The sequence below is a fragment of the Odontesthes bonariensis genome, chromosome 4 (genome assembly GCF_027942865.1).
Source record: "Odontesthes bonariensis isolate fOdoBon6 chromosome 4, fOdoBon6.hap1, whole genome shotgun sequence".
NCBI classification, from domain to species: Eukaryota; Metazoa; Chordata; class Actinopteri; order Atheriniformes; family Atherinopsidae; genus Odontesthes; species Odontesthes bonariensis.
Window position 1 is genome coordinate 17,934,267 of NC_134509.1, and position 21,139 is coordinate 17,955,405.

General features: G+C 45.2%; 2 protein-coding genes across 4 annotated transcripts; both read left to right on the plus strand.

The window, feature by feature from the left end:
- Positions 1–985: 985 nt before the first annotated feature.
- On the plus strand, positions 986–4,679 carry map1lc3c (microtubule-associated protein 1 light chain 3 gamma). Of its 2 annotated transcripts, XM_075463289.1 has the most exons (4): positions 986–1,284; positions 1,363–1,418; positions 1,497–1,603; positions 4,403–4,679. In XM_075463289.1, exons 1-4 carry the CDS (start codon positions 1,116–1,118, stop codon positions 4,563–4,565), a joined length of 495 nt encoding a protein of 164 aa, XP_075319404.1. In that variant the 5' UTR covers positions 986–1,115; the 3' UTR covers positions 4,566–4,679. The 2 variants fall into 2 exon arrangements, with proteins under 2 accessions (XP_075319404.1, XP_075319403.1); XM_075463288.1 differs by having other exon boundaries at positions 986–1,418.
- Positions 4,680–5,640: 961 nt separating this feature from the next.
- Positions 5,641–20,464, plus strand: LOC142378595 (B-cell receptor CD22-like). 2 transcript variants are annotated; one of them, XM_075463286.1, is made up of 14 exons: positions 5,641–5,826; positions 5,930–6,072; positions 6,177–6,259; positions 6,942–7,289; positions 7,385–7,612; positions 7,875–8,138; positions 9,013–9,273; positions 9,378–9,641; positions 14,108–14,368; positions 14,473–14,733; positions 19,363–19,444; positions 19,542–19,602; positions 19,758–19,939; positions 20,105–20,464. In XM_075463286.1, exons 2-14 carry the CDS (start codon positions 5,930–5,932, stop codon positions 20,163–20,165), a joined length of 2,499 nt encoding a protein of 832 aa, XP_075319401.1. In that variant the 5' UTR covers positions 5,641–5,826; the 3' UTR covers positions 20,166–20,464. The 2 variants fall into 2 exon arrangements, with proteins under 2 accessions (XP_075319401.1, XP_075319402.1); XM_075463287.1 differs by lacking the exons at positions 5,641–5,826; positions 5,930–6,072 and having other exon boundaries at positions 6,102–6,259.
- Positions 20,465–21,139: the final 675 nt, after the last annotated feature.

Sequence of the window (21,139 nt, forward strand, 5' to 3'; positions counted from 1 at the left end):
AAGGATTTGAAAGGATTTACCATTACTTTTAAAGGAAGAAAAACTTGCACAAAAAGCTTAATAGCTTAAAAAGTTTAAAAGTCAGAAACACCAGAAATAATTGCAGTAATTTGCTGAAAGAGCTGAACATTTTGATACCAAAAGTGTTGAAATGGCTGAAAGTATGCTGAAGTAGTTAAGCGCCGAAAACTGGCGGAATAATAATGAATAAAGAGAAACAGGAACCTAAATGTGAGAATGCATTCTCACAATGAGAATGCTTAATGCATTTTCACAATGATGGACTGGATCAGGACTTTAGTTCAGTCGTGTAACTCTGCTCTCTTTCCTCTCCATGTACATATGACATCATTGTTGTCATAACTGTTTCTCTTTCTCAGCAGGTATCCCTGGCCTGGTGTTACGGTGCTGGTTGTCCCCTCTTTTCTGTCCTCTCAGCCCCTAGCTGGTCCAGGCAGATGGTCGCCCTTCTTGGTTCTGGTTCTGATGGAGGTCCTGTTAAAAGAGAATTTTTTCTCTCCATAGTCGCCTCGTGCACACTCAGGACGGCAGATTGGATCAGAGAGAAGTTTTTAATGCAGTCTGTTGGTTTCCTGAGCTGGGAAACTTTATTTAATTGGTTCTGTATGAATTAGATTGTAACTGGCTTGAATTGAACTTTATCCTTTTTTTTATTATTATTATTTTTTGGGGCTTTTTATTCCTTTACTATATAGGACAGTGTAGAGAGACAGGAGGCAGGGGGCAGAGAGAGGGGGAATAACAGGAAAGGGCCGAGGTCTATAGCCTCTGTACATGGGGCGTCTGCTGTACCCACTACACCACAGACCGCCCCAATTGAACTTTATCCTTAAGGTGACATTTGTTGTGATATGTCTAAATAACACTTGATGTTGACCTAAATTAGTAAAAACAAGAAACTAACTAGAAATGATGCGCTCAATGAAACGGCCCCATAATAAACACGACGCTGTGTATTCTGAACATGAAGTGAAAAAATACTTCATGTTGGTTGGGGGAGTGGCCCGGGGCAGCCGGAGCTCCGCAGCCGCTCTAACCTCATTAAGCTCCGCAGATGATGCAGGCTGTGACTGCGGACATGTGCTAATCAGCTGATGCGCCACAGCCGCCTCTATTTAACTGCAGCTCGGGACAGTCCGCGTGCTGAACTCCGCGCGCCCCGCCGCTGTTACCTCCATCACACACACGCACATACCCAGAGCATGCCTCCGTTTGACAAGACTCAGCTGCAGAGCAGACCCTTCAAACTGAGGAAGAGCTTCGGTAAATGTCCCGAGCAACACGCAGGAGAACCCGGGTGGAACCTGCAGATACTCACTGACTTTTCTTTTCTCTACGCAGCCACGAGGAAGCAGGAGGTGGCGGGGATCAGGTCCAAGTTCCCCAATAAGATCCCGGTAAGTGATGCTTAAACCCGTGTCCCGGCTCTCTGAGGTGGCTCCGGTTGTCCTCAGCTGTTTTTCGGCGCTTCGCAGGTCATCATCGAGCGCTACGAGCGGGAGAAGTATCTGCCTCCGCTGGACAAGACCAAGTTCCTGGTGCCGCACGAACTCACCATGACCCAGTTCGTCACCATCATCAGGTGAGAAGCCCTTCAAGGCTCGGTCAGTGTGCGTAGTCCTGGAACAATAAAACTGTTAACCTGCTGGTGACTTTCTGTTCTATGAACTGATCTGAGTGACTTCTGATTACAGCTTCAGCGCTGCGTGAAAAAATGATCTTTTATCTGTTAAATCACAAAAAAAGGGAAATATTTACAGCATTTAATCGGCAACGAAATGCTTCCTGATAAGATCCGTTCATCATAGTTTAAGCTGGAAACAAAGAGTCGGTTAGAACGTGAAACTAAAGAAAATCTGTCAGTTTGTGTGTTTCCCAGTGAAGTCTGAGCTGAAGGGATGGGTCTAATTTCTGGGGAATGGACAGCCAGCGCTCTCTCATTAATGTCTGAATTCTTTGGGTTGCTCCTCTGCACATTTCCAAGATGTTTCTGCTTGGTCATGATGATTCAGCAGAAGGTTGGGTAACGTGACACTTTGTCTCCTGAGACCTGAAATCAATTTGTGGAGTTAAACAGTCAGAGATCCAAGTCTTCCAATAAATCACCATGTCTGATGGCATTCTCAGTATGTTAGGGTAACTTCATCTATAATTCCTTCATCACATGGCGCTCTGTAGTGTCTGCTTGAATAATCTAAAAAAAAAAGTTCAGACTTGATTTGAATCCAGAGTCATTAACTATGTGGGGAAAACATGCTTTAAAGTCATTGAACTCTTTATAAATCACACGTGTGCTTTGTAATCTGTGCACATTGAAAATTAATCAAAATGTGGGAACGTCTCATCTCTTGCTGCTGTTCTGGATTTGATTTCTCTGATTTGATGAGGCAGAAACAGTTTCTAAGCAGCTTTAAAGTGAATATCTGGTCTGAGCTCCTTTATCCTCCAACACTGCCTGAACCCTCTCAGATGAGCTTTCTGTCCTTTCTTTAAGGAGTCTTCAGAAATCGTTCTCCAGGATTCTTGAAGGACATGCCAAAGCTGCTCTTTGGATGTTGGCTGCCTTTTGTTCCGTTCTCTGCCAACATGATCCCACACTACTTCAGTAATGTTGAGCTCCGGGCTCTGGGGAGGATTCATCCCTCCATCAGACCTGCTGCCACTGATTTTCAGTCCACTTCTTGTGTCCTTTGGCACAGCTCAGCCTTTTCTCCCTGTTTCCCTTCCTTAAGAACGGCTTCTTGACAGCCACCCTTCCATGGAGACCATTTCTGATGAGGCTTGGGCCAACAGATGATGGATCAGCTGAAGGTCCAGATGCATCTCTCAGCTCCTGTGTCAGGTCTTTGCTGGATCTTTTTCCTCTTAAGGACATTACTTTCAGATCCTGTTCATCTGCTGTAGATAGTTCTTTAGGCCTGACACTTGTTCTTTTGTCCTCCACTTGTCCAGTTTCCTCAAATGTTTTAAGGACACACTGCACACCATGCTGAGATATGCCAAGTTTTCAGCAAACAGCTCTTTGGGAATCACCTTGTTGCTGCAGAACTATAAAGCAGCTGCACATCAGCTTCTGTTCTGTATTATCGGCTGCTTGTAATTGAACCATCTGGAGAGGCAAAGGCTCCATCCAGAGATGACCAAACTGAGACTCTTTTTGTCAATCTGTCTCAAAGTGCATTTCAACCTGAACGTTTCTTCACAGCTAATTCTCGTCAGTGGTTATCTATCATCTGCTTTGGTGTGATCAGGTGGTGGCCGCTAACTTTAAACCAAACTCAGAAGTCATCGTAGAGTTGAAATGTGGCTAAATCTTCAGCTGTTTCGAGTCAGAATATTTGAGTATTCTTTTCTTCTGTTGAAGCAGCGATTGCTGATCACTGGAACAACAAACATGTTTGCAGCGTTGGGAACAACTTTTGACCAGTTGGTCAGACATTTGAGTGTTGGGCCTCCTGAAGACGAATTAACATTTATACTCTGTGACCTGAATTTGGTCTTTAAGAGGAAGGAAAAATGTTAAGCACAGTTGAGCGAAACTATAGTTTTCCTACTTTAACAGGCTTGGATGATCTCCTCTCGCCAATGATCCTGCAACTGGCCAAACTCTGTTCGAATTAAAGATGGGAATCGTAACTCTGTTCCTAACAGCAGTCGGTAAATGGCTGGTGCTGGATATCCATAGACGGGTTAGTTGTCAGTTCCTTGAGCTCCACTGCAGGTCCTGGAATCCCCTTGGTAGACGGCCAAATAAAAGCTGTCACAGGACCTGCTTGTGTGACTGCTTCATGCTTTAATGTAAATGATTTTCCTTTTAATACAAAATCTAACATTTTGAGTTTGAATGTTCAGAGGTTTTTCTCACAGTACGTATCCTGTTGGAAGTGTCTGTGGAAATGGAAGCTTTCAGAGGGCACAGCCAAGTTTTCATGAAGGCGAACAATGATTAATGTTGCGACTGGACCAGGTTTCATAGACTTGGATTCCAGCTGAGAGCAGAACCTTTCAGGTCTGATCAACATTTAAAACCTGGTAGTGTAGTGGGTTAAGCAGCCGCCCCATGTACAGAGGCTATAGTCCTCGCTGCAGCTGGCCCCGGTTCGAGTTTTGCATTGGACGGCCCTTTGCTGCATGCCACTCCCCCTCTCTCTGCCCCCTACTTCCTGTCTCTCTTCAACTATCCTGTCCATTAAAGCCCCCAAAAAAACCTGAACAGAACTTCCTTCTGAGGTGAGACTTTGACACGTGGCTTCTTCCTGCTACCAAAAGGACGCAGTAAAGTTAACATGCAGGTTTAAAATGTTTTGAGGTCGGACTTGTTCTCGATGGCTTCTGAGTGCATGAGGAGCAGCTAACGGCTGCTCTTTGTCTCCTCTCTCAGGAACCGGATGGCGCTGCTGCCCAGTCAGGCCTTCTACCTGCTCATCAACAACAGCGGGCTGGCCAGCATGTCCCTCACCATGGCTCAGGTGTACAAAGACCACCAGGACGAGGACGGCTTCCTCTACATGACGTACGCCTCGCAGGAGATGTTCGGACACTGACGTTCGGCTTTATTTTATTCATTGTTCCACGCTGCTGTTCTGAATCTGCTGTAAATACAAAATATTTTTATGTTGTGATATTTGTTCCATGTTTGTTAGAATTTTACGACGTTGATCCAGTAATAAACATCATGTTGAGTCTTAATGAGTGAACTCTGCTGTATTTAAACTGGAAGCTGCTGCAGTTGTTGGATAATGTGGATGTTTGGAGTTGAATGCACGTTTGTTTTCCAGTCTGAATCTGGGTATAAGTATCTTACATGTTGAGTTTGCAGCACCTGAAGAAGCTGTGGACTCATCACCATCCTGGAGTTAAAACATTAACTAAAGTCTCCTTTTGATAATGAAGTGAAACCACAGCTCCTGGAAGGAAAAACCATTTAAAGTAACAAGAATTTGGAGAAACTTTGCTTTCTGGCTCCCCCTATAGGTGCCATACAATGTAACACCACTCCCATTAAAAACAAATCTGAGCCTTTGTGTTATGTTGAAGGGCCACAAACACATTAAGACTTTAAAACAAAATTATGTGACTCTGGGCTAACCCATAGATGTGGGGTGCAGCTGGGCTCAGGAGGCCTGGTGATGGAAGCTGCTGCGGAGGATGCTTGGCGACGTGGGGGGGAAAAAGCCACACTATCAAAGCCGTTGAATGTATTGGCTCTGTCCACATACTCAGTGTTCCCGCGGAAGTTAATGTAGTCTGGTGCTGACCCTCCTATCCATTTCTTCTTCCCCCAGCATTACAGCCCAGTCTGTGACATTAAAATAAATGTTGCTTCAGTTGATCATATTAAGTTTCCAAAAATGAGGTCGTGACAACCTGAATGTACCAACAGCAAAGTTTTTCTTTCTTTCCCCTGAGGCACAGGTATATTCTACGATGTCAGTTAGACAAAAAGCAAATGTCTTTTTATCAAAGATCGGAGATTGAAGGTAAATAAAGTGTGACCTGCCAGCCTGGAGGTGTGTGGCCTTCCCCTGTGAGGCTGTTGGAAAAGGAAGTGAAAGCAGGGGGTTTACTGAGGGGAGCTGGGGGTGTGGCTTCCTGGAAAGGAAACAACCGAATGCTCGAGAAGTTCTGTTCCACAAATGAAGGACTAAAGGAGTTCAGGTGTGAGATCCCCTACAACCGTTCTGCAGGTGGTGCCTGAAGTCACTCTGAACTGCATGTTCAGCACAAATCTTTGCATGTGAAGAAGAGAAATGAAACATTGTGAGCAACGGTGATGAAGCTGATGCTTTGGAGCAGCTGTCACAGGTCTGTCCTGGAGTTCTCTGACCGTCAGCTGCTTTAATTTGTCTGATGTGGGAGTCGGTTCCGAGCCCACAACTGACTAAACTAGTCTCTTGTTCTTTCACAGATGATGTTCAGAGGGGTTTTTGGTTTTGCACTTTGTGCAAATCAAAAGAAAGAGGAAGGAAATATAACTTCACGGCTCTCCTTCTGCCTTCAGCTCACTGCAGACACACAGGGAGCTTATCTGTACAGACGTCTCAGTCTATCGTGAGTTCAAATGTTTATTCTTCATCATCCGTGCACATCTTGTTACATGATTGTTGCTCATTACAAACATCACTGAGCTGCTGACATGTTTTATTGTGTGTGAGGAGTCCTAGACAGACGAGAGGAGCAGCCATGAGTTTAACTGCAGCGCTGAGTGGATTTCTTGTCGTCCTTCTCTCGGTGTCAGGTACCGTATGTCTACATTTACCTTCACTGGAATCAGAGAGACCAACGTGGGCCAACATGGAGTCTGTAAACTGGAACTTCATTAAAATGCTGGATGTTTTTATCCAAGTTAAACAGTGATTTTACTTTGATGGATTCTTCATAACTGAACAAACTTTAGTGTTGTTAAACAGTCATTTCTGCCTGCAGCTTAATGAGCTGATTCAGACTCTCTGAAGCTGAGACTCTCTGTTCCTGATGGTGGAGATCATGAGGTTTCCATGCTCTGTGCAGATAACACAAGACAGTTTAGTTTTTACTCTACAATAGATGCTGTCAAGTGTTTCCTGTAAACTTTATGCTTTACATTTATCTGACTCTCACATTTAACTCAGCAACAAGTCGAAGGCAGAGAGAACAAACGGGCTAAAATAAGCAGAAAGAGTGTGATAATAAAACTCTTCCTCTTTCTCTGCTCAGTAAACTGAATCAGAGTTCTCTGGTTCACCACATCTCTGTTCCTTCACTGCATCCTGACACTCTATGATCTCCTCCCTCAGAGCAGATTGAGACTGACTGTGGAGAGCATGTGTTCATCTTCCAGTCTTCATCACACTGACCATGTGGAGCTGAGGGACCACTTTGTGTTTGGTTCCTGAGGCTGTTCGTTCTGACTGTGGGCTCTGATGTGCTCTGTGTTACAGCGGTTCAGGGTCAGAGTGACTGGAGTGTGACTTACAATCGTACATCGATCTGTGCTGTGAAAGGATCAACAGTGGAAATCAGCTGCACCTACACCCATCCATACGGAACATATTATAAAGTTATAAAAAGTTTCTGGTTCAGGGAAGGTGATGATAAAGCTCCTGTGGATCTGAGGACAGACTCGGACTACACAGGTCGTGTTCAGTATCTCTTTACAGGGAAAGTCTGCTCTCTGAGAATCACAGACCTGAGAGAGAGCGACTCAGCTCAGTACAAGTTTAGATTCATAACAAACCAACAAGTTGGAAGTTTTACTGGTTCACCTGGAGTCTTTTTGTCTGTCTCAGGTAACATTTTCTCTGAATCATCATTTGGCTCCAGATGCTTTTTGCATGTATGTAAGAACATAAATGACATTTCTGTTGTTTCTTCATGTGTTCAGCTCTCCAGGTGCAGGTGATCAGATCATCAGAGTACAAATGGGGTTATTACTGGGCAGAACTGAAATGTCACAGCAGTCGTCTGTCTGATCATCGTTCCTATGTCTGGACCAAGAATGAGCAGATAATTCGGAGAGGAACATCTTTTCCTATTTCAACCTCATTTTATCCTGCAGACAGAGTTTCCTGTGCTGTAAAAGGATACAAGGAGTGTCCCTCTCCATCAGTGTGTGAGTTCACTCAACAGTCTTCCACCAACATTTCACCATCTGGATGAGCCTTAAACATATTGTACTGCAGCCTAACTTGTAGTTAGCTGCTGATTTAAGAAGAGACAGTTTTATTCAGAACTGGGTGTCAAACATGTCTGGATGTTCAGGAGATTCTAACCACCAACGACACAGAAAACCACCTTTAAGGTTTCAGATGCTTCCACAGACATAAAAAACTCACGTTATTAGATGTTAAATGAGTTCATGCTTTCTTCTACAGATGCTCCAAAGCTTCCCTCTGTGTCAGTGAGTCCCTCTGCTGAGATAGAGGAGGGCAGTTCAGTGACTCTGACCTGCAGCAGTGATGCTAACCCAGCAGCTCAATACACCTGGTACAAGGAGAAGAATAATATTAAACTTCTCAATAAAGACTCACAGCTCTTCTTCAGCTCCATCCAGTCCTCTGACTCTGGACAGTATTACTGTTCAGCTACAAACCAGCTGGGGTGGAAGCGGTCAGGATACAGACGTATTGATGTGAAATGTGAGTAAAAGAAATGAGATTCATGAACATGTTTCCTTCAGCTCTGTCTGTTTAACACTGACATTCTGCTGCTGGACTTCACTGAGCAGCTGAAAGAGGAAGTTTTATTCCCAGTTGGCTCCCAGAGATAAATTCAGGAGATTCAAACCATCAGAGATCCTGAAAACCACCTCAAAGTTACACATGACTGAACAAACATGAGCACACATTAATCCAACCTGTGTCTCCTAGAAATGATGTTTCTATGCTGCTGATTTAATGAGTCAAACACATTTAGAAGCCTAATGTGGCAACATTCAGTGGATGGTAGGAAGGTCAACGTCTTTGTTCCCCTCACAGTTAAATTACAGAACAAACACCACAAACCATTAAATGATCTCTGTGACAGTAAATCTGAAGAAGAATGTTCACAAAAGAAAACATCAAACACACATTGATCTCTTAGTTTGGACTCACCAAGACTGTAATTTCAATAACTGTATTGATCCAGCTCTGAATATCAATAATCAGTCAGACCATCGCTGCAGACTTTCAGACACATTTCAGACATGTTTGTGTGATATAATCTGACTGTGGTTACCTTCACAGATGTGGAGAAACGTTTAGTCCAGATGTGGCAGCAGCTGCAGTCAGTTTGATGAATTATGGAGACAGAAGTTTATCTTTAAAGGATTTGATTTCTGCTCTTCTTCACTGCTCATTTAGCTCAGACTTTACTCATGTTAAAGACACACTGTGGACTTTTGCAGCTCTCTGTGCATCAGGAAGAGACTGGAAAGGAGGGTCCAATGCATTCACTAAATCACATCCAGATCATATTACAGTTTAACATACACATCATCTTCTAAAGAACATTTCATGTTTTCTCCTGCAGATGCTCCAAAGCTTCCCTCTGTGTCAGTGAGTCCCTCTGCTGAGATAAAGGAGGGCAGTTCAGTGACTCTGACCTGCAGCAGTGATGCTAACCCAGCAGCTCAATACACCTGGTACAAGGAGGATCAAACACTGCATCATGGAGCAGGAGGAAGCTACCGTTTCACCTCCATCAGCTCTGAGGATAAAGGGATCTACTACTGCAAGTGTGAGAATCAGCATGGATGGATCAACTCTTCATCTCTCTTCTTAAATGTTCAGTGTAAGTCACATGAGGCTGTTTTGTTTTATGAAACAAAAGTCCTCCAATAATTTAGAATATTTCTAATAATTTCAGCGATGTGTTTCTGCATACATGTTCTCCAGATGCTCCAAAGCTTCCCTCTGTGTCAGTGAGTCCCTCTGCTGAGATAGAGGAGGGCAGTTCAGTGACTCTGACCTGCAGCAGTGATGCTAACCCAGCAGCTCAATACACCTGGTACAAGGAGAAGAATAATATTAAACTTCTCAATAAAGACTCACAGCTCTTCTTCAGCTCCATCCAGTCCTCTGACTCTGGACAGTATTACTGTTCAGCTACAAACCAGCTGGGGTGGAAGCGGTCAGGATACAGACGTATTGATGTGAAATGTGAGTAAAAGAAATGAGATTCATGAACATGTTTCCTTCAGCTCTGTCTGTTTAACACTGACATTCTGCTGCTGGACTTCACTGAGCAGCTGAAAGAGGAAGTTTTATTCCCAGTTGGCTCCCAGAGATAAATTCAGGAGATTCAAACCATCAGAGATCCTGAAAACCACCTCAAAGTTACACATGACTGAACAAACATGAGCACACATTAATCCAACCTGTGTCTCCTAGAATTATGTTTCTATGCTGCTGATTTAATGAGTCAAACACATTTAGAAGCCTCATATGGCAACATTCAGTGGATGGTAGGAAGGTCAACGTCTTTGTTCCCCTCACAGTTAAATTACAGAACAAACCAGTCAGACCATCGCTGCAGACTTTCAGACACATTTCAGGCATGTTTGTGTGATCCCTGCAGAGGAAGCCCATTTTCGACCGTTTGTATCCACAATCTCGTTCTTTCGGTCACTACCCACAGCTCGTGGGTGAGGGTAGGAACGTAGATTTGACGATGCTAGCAGAACCACATCATCCACAAAAAGCTGAGACCCGATTCTGAGGTTGCCAAAACGCCCTGGCTGCACCTAGAAATTCTGTCCATAAAGATTATGAACAGAATCGTTGACAAAGGGCAGCCCTGAGGGAGTCCAACCCTCACCGGAAACACTTCTGACTTACTGCTGGTAATACGGACCAAACTCTGACACCGGTAATCCAGAGACCAAGCAGCCCCTATCTAGGGGTCCGGCACTCCATACTCCCGGAGCACCCCCCCACAGGACTTCCCGAGGGACACGGTCGAACGACCACTCTGATTCAGAGGGGGGGGGGGGCCGTTCCTACCAATCACCCCCCTCCAGGTCTCACTGTCATCGCACACGTGAGCATTGAAGTCCCCCAGCAGGACGAGGGAGTCTCCTGCAGGAGCACTCTCCAGTGCCTCCTCCAGGGACTCCAAAAAGTGTGGGTACTCTGAACTGCTGTTTGGTGCATAAGCACAAACAACAGTCAGGAACCGTCCCCCCACCCGAAGGCGGAGGGAGGCTACCCTCTCGTCAACCGGGGTAAACCCCAATGTGCAGGCACACAGCCGGGGGGCAATGAGTGTGCCCACACTCGCTCTGCGCCTCTCACCACGGGCAACTCCAGAGTGGAAGAGAGTCCAACCCTTCTCAAGGAGACTGGTTCCGGAGCCCAAGCCGTGCTATTGAGAATGAGGAGTTGTCGTCATAGTACAGAGCCCCGCCCCTATCCGCCATGTTGGCAGAATGCTAGCGAGAAAACGCCATTCTCTCCGTTCGTTTACATTGTATGCGTGTGTTTTTAAATCAGTAAGTTTAAACCAAGTGCGGAATTGCAAGAACATGCCTGGAAATCACTGCTGTGTGAAGAACTGTTCCAGTACCTCACATAATACGTTTGGGAAACATAGGAACAACGAAATACATTTTTTTCGGTTTCCTAAATGGATGCAGCATCAGGGAGAGCAGGTGTCTGACCTGACGAGGAGACGCCGGATTGCCTGGCTGGCTGGACCTTACTTTCGATTGCACCCCTCCGTCGATGAGAGTGTGTTCTCTGCATTTTCACTCGGGTACGTTATCTAAAAATCTCTTTATGTTGTTGTCTCTTAAAGCTACGAAGTTACTTTATGTTGTTGCAAACCCTGAAGTGCACCTGACGTTGCTGCCTAGCTAGCTAACTAGCGAACTGTTGCCTCTTCGAAAATGCTCAATTTGCAAACTGTTGCCTCTTCGAAAATTAATGTTAACTACCCCCTAATGTGGCTAATGTGTTAATGTGTACCCCTTCAGCCCTTTTGTCATACCATGAGCAGCGTTACCCTCTCAGTCTGTATCTTTATTTTGCATGTGTTCTGTGATGGGTTTGCCATTGATTGCATAGGTTTTTTTCATAAACTATTTATTCTGTTGTAGGTAAGCCATCATATGAGATGTTGGAGAACCACGCTGACTGGACAAATTCAGCTTTTTACATTCAACTGTACCTGTGCACATGCTGCTCAAATGTGAGGGTGAAAACCTAATGCCTTTAGATAAGATTGTCACTGTTTGCTGTGCCTTAACGAACATGTGCAAAAGTGTTGTTTGAGTTCATTCCTCATTGTTCATTACTTTTTAATTTGTTTGAAATAAATGTTTGAGTGCCTTGTTCATTACCTTTTAATTTGTTTGAAATAAATGCTTGAAACAACTTGATATGGCTTAACAATGTTTATTAACAGAACAGGAAAAAAGAATAAGGGCGCAAGGTGCAGAATGCAATATACCTCTAGGAAAAGTTAACAGTGCAAAAGAACATGTGTGCATTCAGAATAAAAAGTATAAAAATTTCCAGCATGTAAACATTGACAACAAGCAATAATAAAATAATACTGTTACTAGTGCAAAAGAACAAAGAAATACTATTCAGCACAAGAAGAGCAAAACCATGGCGTGTCAGCGGAGGGTCTGTCCACAAGCCCCACACAACTGAAGTGATACCACTGGACTGGGTAAGTGGAGGCTCACAGAGTCTCTGTGAATGCAGGACCTGTAAAATAAATAAAGTGAAATAAACTAAACAGTAAAAAGCATTTATTTCAAGTTACAGTCTACACTTTAGACACATTGATAATGGCTGTAATCTAACCAGGACATGTACACCTTGCATTCAAAATGTTAATGGCTTAAATCTAACCAGGAATGTACGCCTTGCAATCACACATAAGTACCCTAGCCAACCCAGAACTGGTTTGTTCACTTTGCAGCCCCCAACACAATAACCTGCTACAGTATGTGTCGTTGGGCTAAAATCAAATGACAACTAAATACCTAAACATAAGCTTTAGCATACATCAAAACATTGGAAACGTTTGTGTACATTGAACATCTCGTTAATCTAGTGTTTACAAAACAAGTCGCAGTTAATTACGTTGTCATTTTGGTCAAGAAGTGTCTAAATGCAATGTAATTACAACACACTAAAATGCATGACAAGAACCTTACCTTTGCCATACCAACGCTGTTATCATCACCAGAGCCACCTGGAGGCTTGTAGATGGCCAAGTCCTGCACCCAGCCACAGCAGAAAGTCTCGTACAATTCCAAAGATTTGTGACTTTTAAACTCCTGCATAGTGTAGTAACTTACACCAAACACAAGATAATTGACTATGTCCATATATGTGCACGGAGGTAACTGGTCCAGGTCTTTGTGCCATTCTGCTGCAGGGAGCTCGTAAGGATCAATATTTTGGATGCTGGACAGTTTCTCCAAATACCGCTGCTTTGCGCTTGTAATAAGCTTGTCCCTGCAAGGTCCCTTTTCTTTCGCCTCATCTCTCTCCATTGCTTTGCTTTCTTTCTTTCTTTTGTATTCGTCTCTGCCCTGCCGAAATGACAAATGCGGGAGGATATCCGTTAAGTTAATGGCGTTGCCCCTGGCAACCAATAGATTCTTCTGCCAACATGGCCGATCGGCCGACCGGAGTCACGTGAGTTCTCATTCTCAATAGGCGCATTCCATCTGTAGGACCCTTTGGCAGTTCCTATAACCTTTTCAGGAACGGGGACATTTTTTCCCGTATTCGGACATACAGGAACTCGGGACCATCGCCCTCAGTTCCTGTAACCATTTAGCTCCTTCTCCGAGGCTGGGTCTGTTCTGGGTTCTATAGGAACACATCTGACGGAGGTGTTTGGTGGTCGGTAGCTACGCCGCTTGTCATGTTGTGACGGCTGAAATGTTTCCTCATAGGACACGGACACAACCTGCGGGTGTTTAATAAGTTAAACTTACACGTCGCCTCCTTTGTCTGCGGCGCTCTGCTCTCCTTCCTTCATGAAACCAAGAAGTATCGCCTGCGCTCGATCCTGCCTCTCTCCGTGTGCTCTTCCAGCCTCGACGTTAGACGCCCGATGTGATCGTCCATGATTAATATCACCATCATGCAGACCATGAACACGGTGGCCTCCCCGCTCTCCATATTAGCTTCTTGGTGGTGTTTTTTTCTTCTCTCCTTACTTTTCGCGGGTTTTGTTTTGTTCTGTTTTGTTGTTGAATGTGGCGCTAAAGTAACACGTCGCTGTCGCAGACGGCTGCGCCGCATCAGTCTCTATTAGGGTCCCGACTCATGTGCGAATGCAAAATGAAACAGTTCCCCTGGGGAAGGGCAGTTATTAGAACAGAATTCCAGGTGGACCGTTCCTAGAACTGCGTTCTTAGAACTGCGTTCTTAGAACTGCTCTGTCCGAATGCGGCTTATATCTAGCTGGAACCGCTCAGCCTCGTACACCAGCTCAGGCTCCTTCCCCAACAGAGAGGTGACGTTCCACGTCTCAAGAGCCAGCTTCAGTAGCCGAGGATCAGACCGCCAAGGTCTCCACCTCCGGCTGCCACCCAACTCACATTGCACCCGAACAAACACATCATCTTCTAATGAACATTTCATGTTTTCTCCTGCAGATGCTCCAAAGCTTCCCTCTGTGTCAGTGAGTCCCTCTGCTGAGATAGAGGAGGGCAGTTCAGTGACTCTGACCTGCAGCAGTGATGCTGACCCAGCAGCTCAATACACCTGGTACAAGGAGGATCAAACACTGCATCAAGGAGCAGGAGGAAGCTACCGTTTCCCCTCCATCAGCTCTGAGGATAAAGGGAACTACTACTGCAAGTGTGAGAATCAGTATGGATGGATCAACTCTTCATCTCTCTTCTTAAATGTTCAGTGTAAGTCACATGAGGCTGTTTTGTTTTATGAAACAAAAGTCCTCCAATAATTTAGAATATTTCTAATAATTTCAGTGATGTGTTTCTGCATACATGTTCTCCAGATGCTCCAAAGCTTCCCTCTGTGTCAGTGAGTCCCTCTGCTGAGATAGAGGAGGGCAGTTCAGTGACTCTGACCTGCAGCAGTGATGCTAACCCAGCAGCTCAATACACCTGGTACAAGGAGGAGGAAGAGTCCCCAAAAGCTTCAGGACAGAACTTCACCATCGCTGACGTCAGACTTGAACACAGTGGAAATTATTCCTGTGAAGCTCAGAACACAAGAGGAAGTCAGAACTCCACAGTTCTTCTGACGGTTGTTCCAGGTGATCTTTTATATTCAGTTAATATTTCATGTGGTTTTAATGACTGATTGGCTGTGATGAGGTCATGTGACTCGGGTCGTTTTATTTCACAGTACCTAGAAGGTGCATGACCTCCTTCCAGATAATCTTCTTATAAAGTTCACATTCTACCAAAACTGTAAATATTCTGTAAATAACTATAATTTCATCATGTTTGATTTTCATATCTGAAAATCTGTGATGCTGCTTTTCTGTAAAAACATCTATTTTTTATCCAGAAGAATCACTTCAACATTTGATCCTCCTGAAGCTTCATCCATTTTCTTTTCCCAGTTAAACTGAAGTTGTTTTTAAATATCTAATTTGAAGAACTGAGGGTTGAACAGACTGTAAACTCTCCTGAGGTAAATGTGTGATCTGTAACCTTCAGCTGCTTATATAATATTAATTTGGCTTTTTACTGAATTATCCAAGATATGAATCCACAATGAAAATAATCAGCCACATCCCAATAGTGAGAAATAAGATTTTATAATTACAGCAGGTAATGAAATATATTGTCTGATGGTTTGTGTTCCAGATTATTTTAATGTAGTCTTTGCATGTGGTCCTGTAACACTCAGTCAAGTTAAGGTTCCTCCAATGGACACGAGAACATTACATTACATTACATTACGGTCATTTTGCAGACGCTTTTATCCAAAGCGACTTACAATAAGTGTGTTCCACATCGGTAGGCAAAAGAACTTCAGGTCACAAGAAATCATAAGTGCATTTCCTTCCAAAACCAAACAGCTAAGAGCATAACTAGTGCCAGAGTAAATGCGATAAGTTAGGTACCTAGACAAATGGGAAGACAATTTAGAAAACAAAGACAATTTAGGAAACAAATAAGTGCGTAAGGAGCTAGGACGAAACAGGTGATGTCCTAAGAGGGCGGATCAGGGTAGTGTTTCTGTGAAGAGGTGGGTTTTCAGCCTGCGGCGAAAGATGGGCAGCGACTCAGCTGTCCTGACATCAGTCGGGAAATCGTTCCACCATCGGGGTGCCAGAACAGAGAAAAGCCGTGACCGTGTCGATCGTGCTCAGGGACCGCTGAGTGACGGGGCAGCCAGGCGCCTGGAGAGCGAAGTGGTCGGGCGGGGGTGTAGGGCTTGACCATAGCCTGGAGGTATGAAGGAGCTGTTCCTTCCACTGCCCTGTAGGCGAGCACCAGAGTCTTAAACTGGATGCGAGCAGCTACGGGGAGCCAGTGTAGAGAGCGGAGAAGGGGAGTGGTGTGGGAGAACTTGGGGAGGTTGAACACCAGACGAGCAGCAGCTTTCTGAACAAGCTCCAGAGGTCTGATGGCAGAAGCCGGGGCGCCAGCAAGGAGGGAGTTGCAGTAGTCCAGGCGGGAGATGACAAGAGCCTGGATGAGCTCCTGTGCTGCCTTGTCGGTGAGGAAGGGGCGAATCCTCCGGATGTTGTAGAGGAGGAATCGGCAGGAACTGGTCACTGATGCGATGTTTGGCGAGAACGACAGTTGGTCGTCCAGGGTCACACCCAGATTCCTCGCGGTCCGAGTTGACGTCACCACGGAGTCATCCATGGTGATGGCCAGATCTCGGAATGGGCAGCCGTTCCCCGAGAGAAACACCAGCTCAGTCTTGTCCAGGTTGAGCTTAAGGTGGTGCATCGACATCCACCCTGAGATGTCTGCCAGGCACGCAGCAATGCGTGCTTCCACTTGGGTGTCAGAAGGGGGAAAAGACAGAATCAGCTGGGTGTCGTCTGCATAGCAGTGGTAGGAAAAGTTATGGGAGTGGATGACAGAACCAAGAGATGATGTGTAGAGGAAGAAAAGAAGAGGACCCAAGACCGAACGTTGGGGAACCCCAGTGGTGAGCCTACGTGGCTTCGACACAGATCCTCTCAGTGTGACCTGGTAGAAGCGATCTGTCAGGTAGGATGAGAACATAGAGAGTGCAGAGCCAGAAACCCCCATTCCCTCCAGGGTAGAGAGAAGGATGTCGTGGTTCACTGTGTCAAATGCTGCAGACAGGTCCAGGGTTAGGGTTAGGGTCCAGGAGAATCAGGACAGAGGAGAGAGAGTTAGCTCGAGCAGTTTGGAGTGATTCAGTTACTGCTAGAAGGGCCGTCTCAGTTGAGTGGCCCACCTTGAACCCGGACTGGTGGGGGTCCAAGAGGTTGTTCTGGTGGAGGTAAGAGGACAGTTGTTTAGCACGTTCAAGAGTTTTGTTAAGAAAGGGTAGAAGGAATACCGGTCTGTGGGTCAAGAGCTCTCTGAAGGGTCAAGAGCTGGTTTCTTTAGAAGAGGAGTGACTCTGGCAGTCCTGAAAGCAGAAGGAAAAGAGCCTGATGTCAAAGACGTGTTAATGAGGTGGGTCAGGTAAGGAAGAAGATCAGGGGCAGCAGAATGAAGGAGAGGGGAAGGGAATGGGTCAAGGGAACATGTGGTGGGGCAGCTGGATGTTACAAGGTGAAGGACCTGATTTGCAGAGAGGGGAGAGAAGTGGGGCAGAGAGGGAGGTGAGGGAGAAGGTGGTAGGGAGGGAGGAGTGGGAGAGCGACAAGTGTGGGTGGTGTGGACAGCTGGGGGTTGAGGGAAGGAAGATCAGATATCGTTAACCTTCTTGTCAAAGAAGTCGGCGAAATCGTCAGGGAGGAGGAGGGAAGAGGGGTTTGGGGTTGGAGGAGGGCCGAGAAAGTTTGAAAGAGTTTTTTGGGGTTGGAAGCAGAAGTTTGAATTTTGTTACAGAAGAAGGCAGTTTTTGCAGCAGAGAGAGAGGAGGAAAAAGTGGAAAGCAAGGACTGGAAGGCAAGAAGGTCCTCAGGGTTTTTACTTTTCCTCCATTTGCGCTCAGCCACCATCAAGCTCCACCTCTCAGTACGCACTTAGTCCGACAGCCAAGGGGCAGGTGGAGCTGAGCGTGCAGGCCTGGAGGCGCTAGAACAGTGCCTGGTGAAGATAAGGTCCAGTATGTAACATAAATAGTTTGTTTGATAGACCCTTAAATACGACTCTTTCTGGTGTCCTGTAAAGTACCGCCCCTACAAGCCGCAGGAGGGAAATACGACTTCTTTAAGTGTTTCCACATCAGAGCAGACGTTGTTCTCTTTCATTTAAAAAGCTACAAAGTCCTCATAAGAAGGAAGGAGGGTGGTTGGATGTAGCAGCGGCACAGACTGCTTTCAATCATGCACCTCTATGTGAGGTGAGATCAAGACCAACATACGACAACTCTTTCCTCTTCTCTGACTTCCATTCAGTCTATAATATAGCATCACATTACATCATCCATCCATTTGAACCTTTTTTTTTTATATATATATTTTTTGGGGCTTTTTTATGCCTTTAATGGATAGACAGTTGGAGAGAGACAGGAAACAGGGGGCAGAGAGATGGTGAAGACATGCAGCAAAGGGCCATCCGGTGCGGGACTCGAACCGGGGCCAGCTGCAGCGAGGACTGTAGCCTCTGTACATAGGGCGGCTGCTTAACCCACTACGCCACCGCCCGCATCCATCTGAACCTTAACTGGGTCCGGACAGTCTAAGCAGAGATCCCCAGACCTCCCTCTGCCCAGCCTCCTCCTCCAGCTCTTTCTGGGGGATACCGAGTTGTTCCCAGGCCAACCGAGGGATACAGTCTCTCCAGCAGCTCCTGAGTCAAACTCCTCCCGGTAGAACATGTCCGAAACACCTCAGTAGGCAGGCGTCCTGACCAGATACCTGAACCACATCAACTGGCTCTTTTCGATGCAGAGGGGCAGCAGCTCCACTCTGGGCCCCTCCTGGATGACCCAGCTCCTAAGGGTGAGCCCAGCGACCCTTTGGAGGGTCATGACCATCATGACCATCGGTCAGGGTTGGAATGTAGATCGAATGGTGAATTGACAGCTTCACCTTCTCTCTTCACCACAACAGACCGGTCCAACACCAGCAGTACTGCAGATGCTGCCCCACTCCACCTGCCAATCTGCCGCTCCTTTATACCCCTACTCGTGAACAAGACTCTAAGATACTTAAAATCCCCCACTTCAGGCAGTGACTCATCCCCAGCCTGAAGTGGGCAGAAGATTTGGGCCAACAAACTGTCATTAGGAGCATAAACGCAAGCAACAGTCAGCCCTTTCCCCGACCCAAAGGTGCAGGCAGACCACCCTTTCATCCACCAGGGAAAACTCCAACATTTGAGCCCACAAACGGGGAGCTGCAGGTCAGCCAACCCCCGCTTCCACCTTTCACCCAGGGCAGCTCCAGAGTGGATAGAAGTCCAGCCTCTGTCCAGTAGATTGGTTCCAGATAATAACACAACATTATTTCACTGAAACACTTTTATTGTTTCCTGGTTGGCTTCAGGCAGTAACATGACTGTGTTAGGGTCAGAAAACAATCATATTTAGGAATAAAATACATTCTTTTTACCAGGCGTTCATCAGCATCATCAACACCATTTTTCTCATGCTGTTGCTCTCACGACCACTAGAGGTCTCCTGTTCTTTGAACATAATTATAGATAGATAGATAGATAAATAGATCAATCTATCAGGGGTTGTGTTTCTTGTTTTGTGGGTCCAATGAGGACAAACCTGCTGTCAAACTCGATGACGTGTCAGAGCCTGATTCTGATCCATGTTTGTTCAGGAGCAGTACAATCTACAGCTGCTGCAGTAACTGCTGCTGTTCTGCTGCCTCTCGTCTTCCTCTCTGCCTGTCTGTGGATCCGGTGAGCAGCTCTGTTACATTATTGTTCATTAAACTCATTCAGTCATGTTCAGAGTTCATATGTTCAGCTTTCGTTCATCATCGATTCTCCTGAGCAGAACAAAGAGGACCTCCAATGGATCATCTGAGCCTGAGCTCAGAGCAGACGGCAGGGAACAGGTGAGGACACTTGTATCATTGTGGTAGAAAACTACAACATTTGGCTTTGGACTCATTATTCTGTTGTAGAACTAAAAACTGACTCCACTGAGAAGAGCCTCCCTTTGCTGTTTGCTGTCCTTCTTTAACTTCCATGTGTTTTACCACATGTGAAGTGTGTTGGTGGTCAGGGAAAGCCAGAGGAGCAGGATGAGCCTCAGTATGCCAGCGTCCACTTCAGCAACAACCAGGCAGATCCTATGTACTCCAACAACAGAGCAGCTCAGCCTCACAGACACTCAGAGGAAGTTACTGAGTACGCTGTTGTCAGGTTTCACAGAGTCAGTCCAGCCCCAAGGTGAGCAGCTCCTCACACTCTGACATCACCACACAGACTCATTTCTGCTGCATCTTCCTGCTCTGTTGTTACGTTTTCATCATTCATGGGATTCAATGGGAATGACATCATTTACTGCTGTATCTGCACAGTCAGCTGATTTCTCTTTTTGTCTCCCTGAACCAGAGCTGAGGAAACCAGAGAGGATGCATCCGTGTTGTACAGCACCATCAACAAAACCAGATGAACACAACAGGAATTTCTCAGCTGAAACTTTAAATTTTTTCTCTCTTTTTAAATCTCATTTGAGCTTAAATCTAATTGTTACATGTCATACATCTGCTGTAATGTTTATAGAGAGATTTAACTCATTTCAGGGTCTGTGTCTCTGACGTTTGAGTTGTTGACTTTTTTATTCTTATTTTATTGTATATTTATCATATCTTTTGGCACTTATTTTTATTGACTTATTATTACTTCTTGTACTTATTCGGTCTTTATTGCTCTTTTGTCTTTTATCTCCTCTTCTGTACAGCACTGTGGTCCACTGTGGTTATTTTAAGGTGCTGTAGAAATAAAGCTGGATTGGATACAAACACAAAGTGTAACTTCATCTGAAAAAGCTCCAACAGTGCAGTGTTAATTTCGTCAGCTTTTTTTAATTTAGTCTTAGTCACAATGTCGAAAATCAATTTTAGTCTTAGTCAAATTTTAGTAATTTTAGTCAACACTGTACATAACAGAACTTCTCCACACATGGCGGCATGATCAATCATTATCATGCAGGTTGTTTTGTTGTCCTTCGCGTTGTAAACGAAATGGCTCCATTCATCCAGGGGGGTATTCCACGAAGCTGGCTTAGCGGAAAGCCTGGCTTATTTCGCTACTTCTGGCTAAATTTAGCGAGAGTTCCGTTCCATAAAGGTGGCTTATTTGAACGCTCGCTGAGTAACCATGGTACTTTATGCTGCTGAACTAGCCTGGTCCCTGGCAGGCTAAAGTTGAAGCTTAGCTTAGCTGCAACTAAAAAAATGCTGAAACAGACTCCCGAAAGAAATGTTCACCAAGAATTCTGCGCTCCCGCAATCATGTCTAAAAAACGAAACAAAAACTGTGGTTATCATATCACCACTTTCACTGTCTCGAAAAATCAATCAGTCGGTGCCAGTGCAACTAAAGAAACGCAACTATACACACGTATTGAACATGAAATTAAATGAG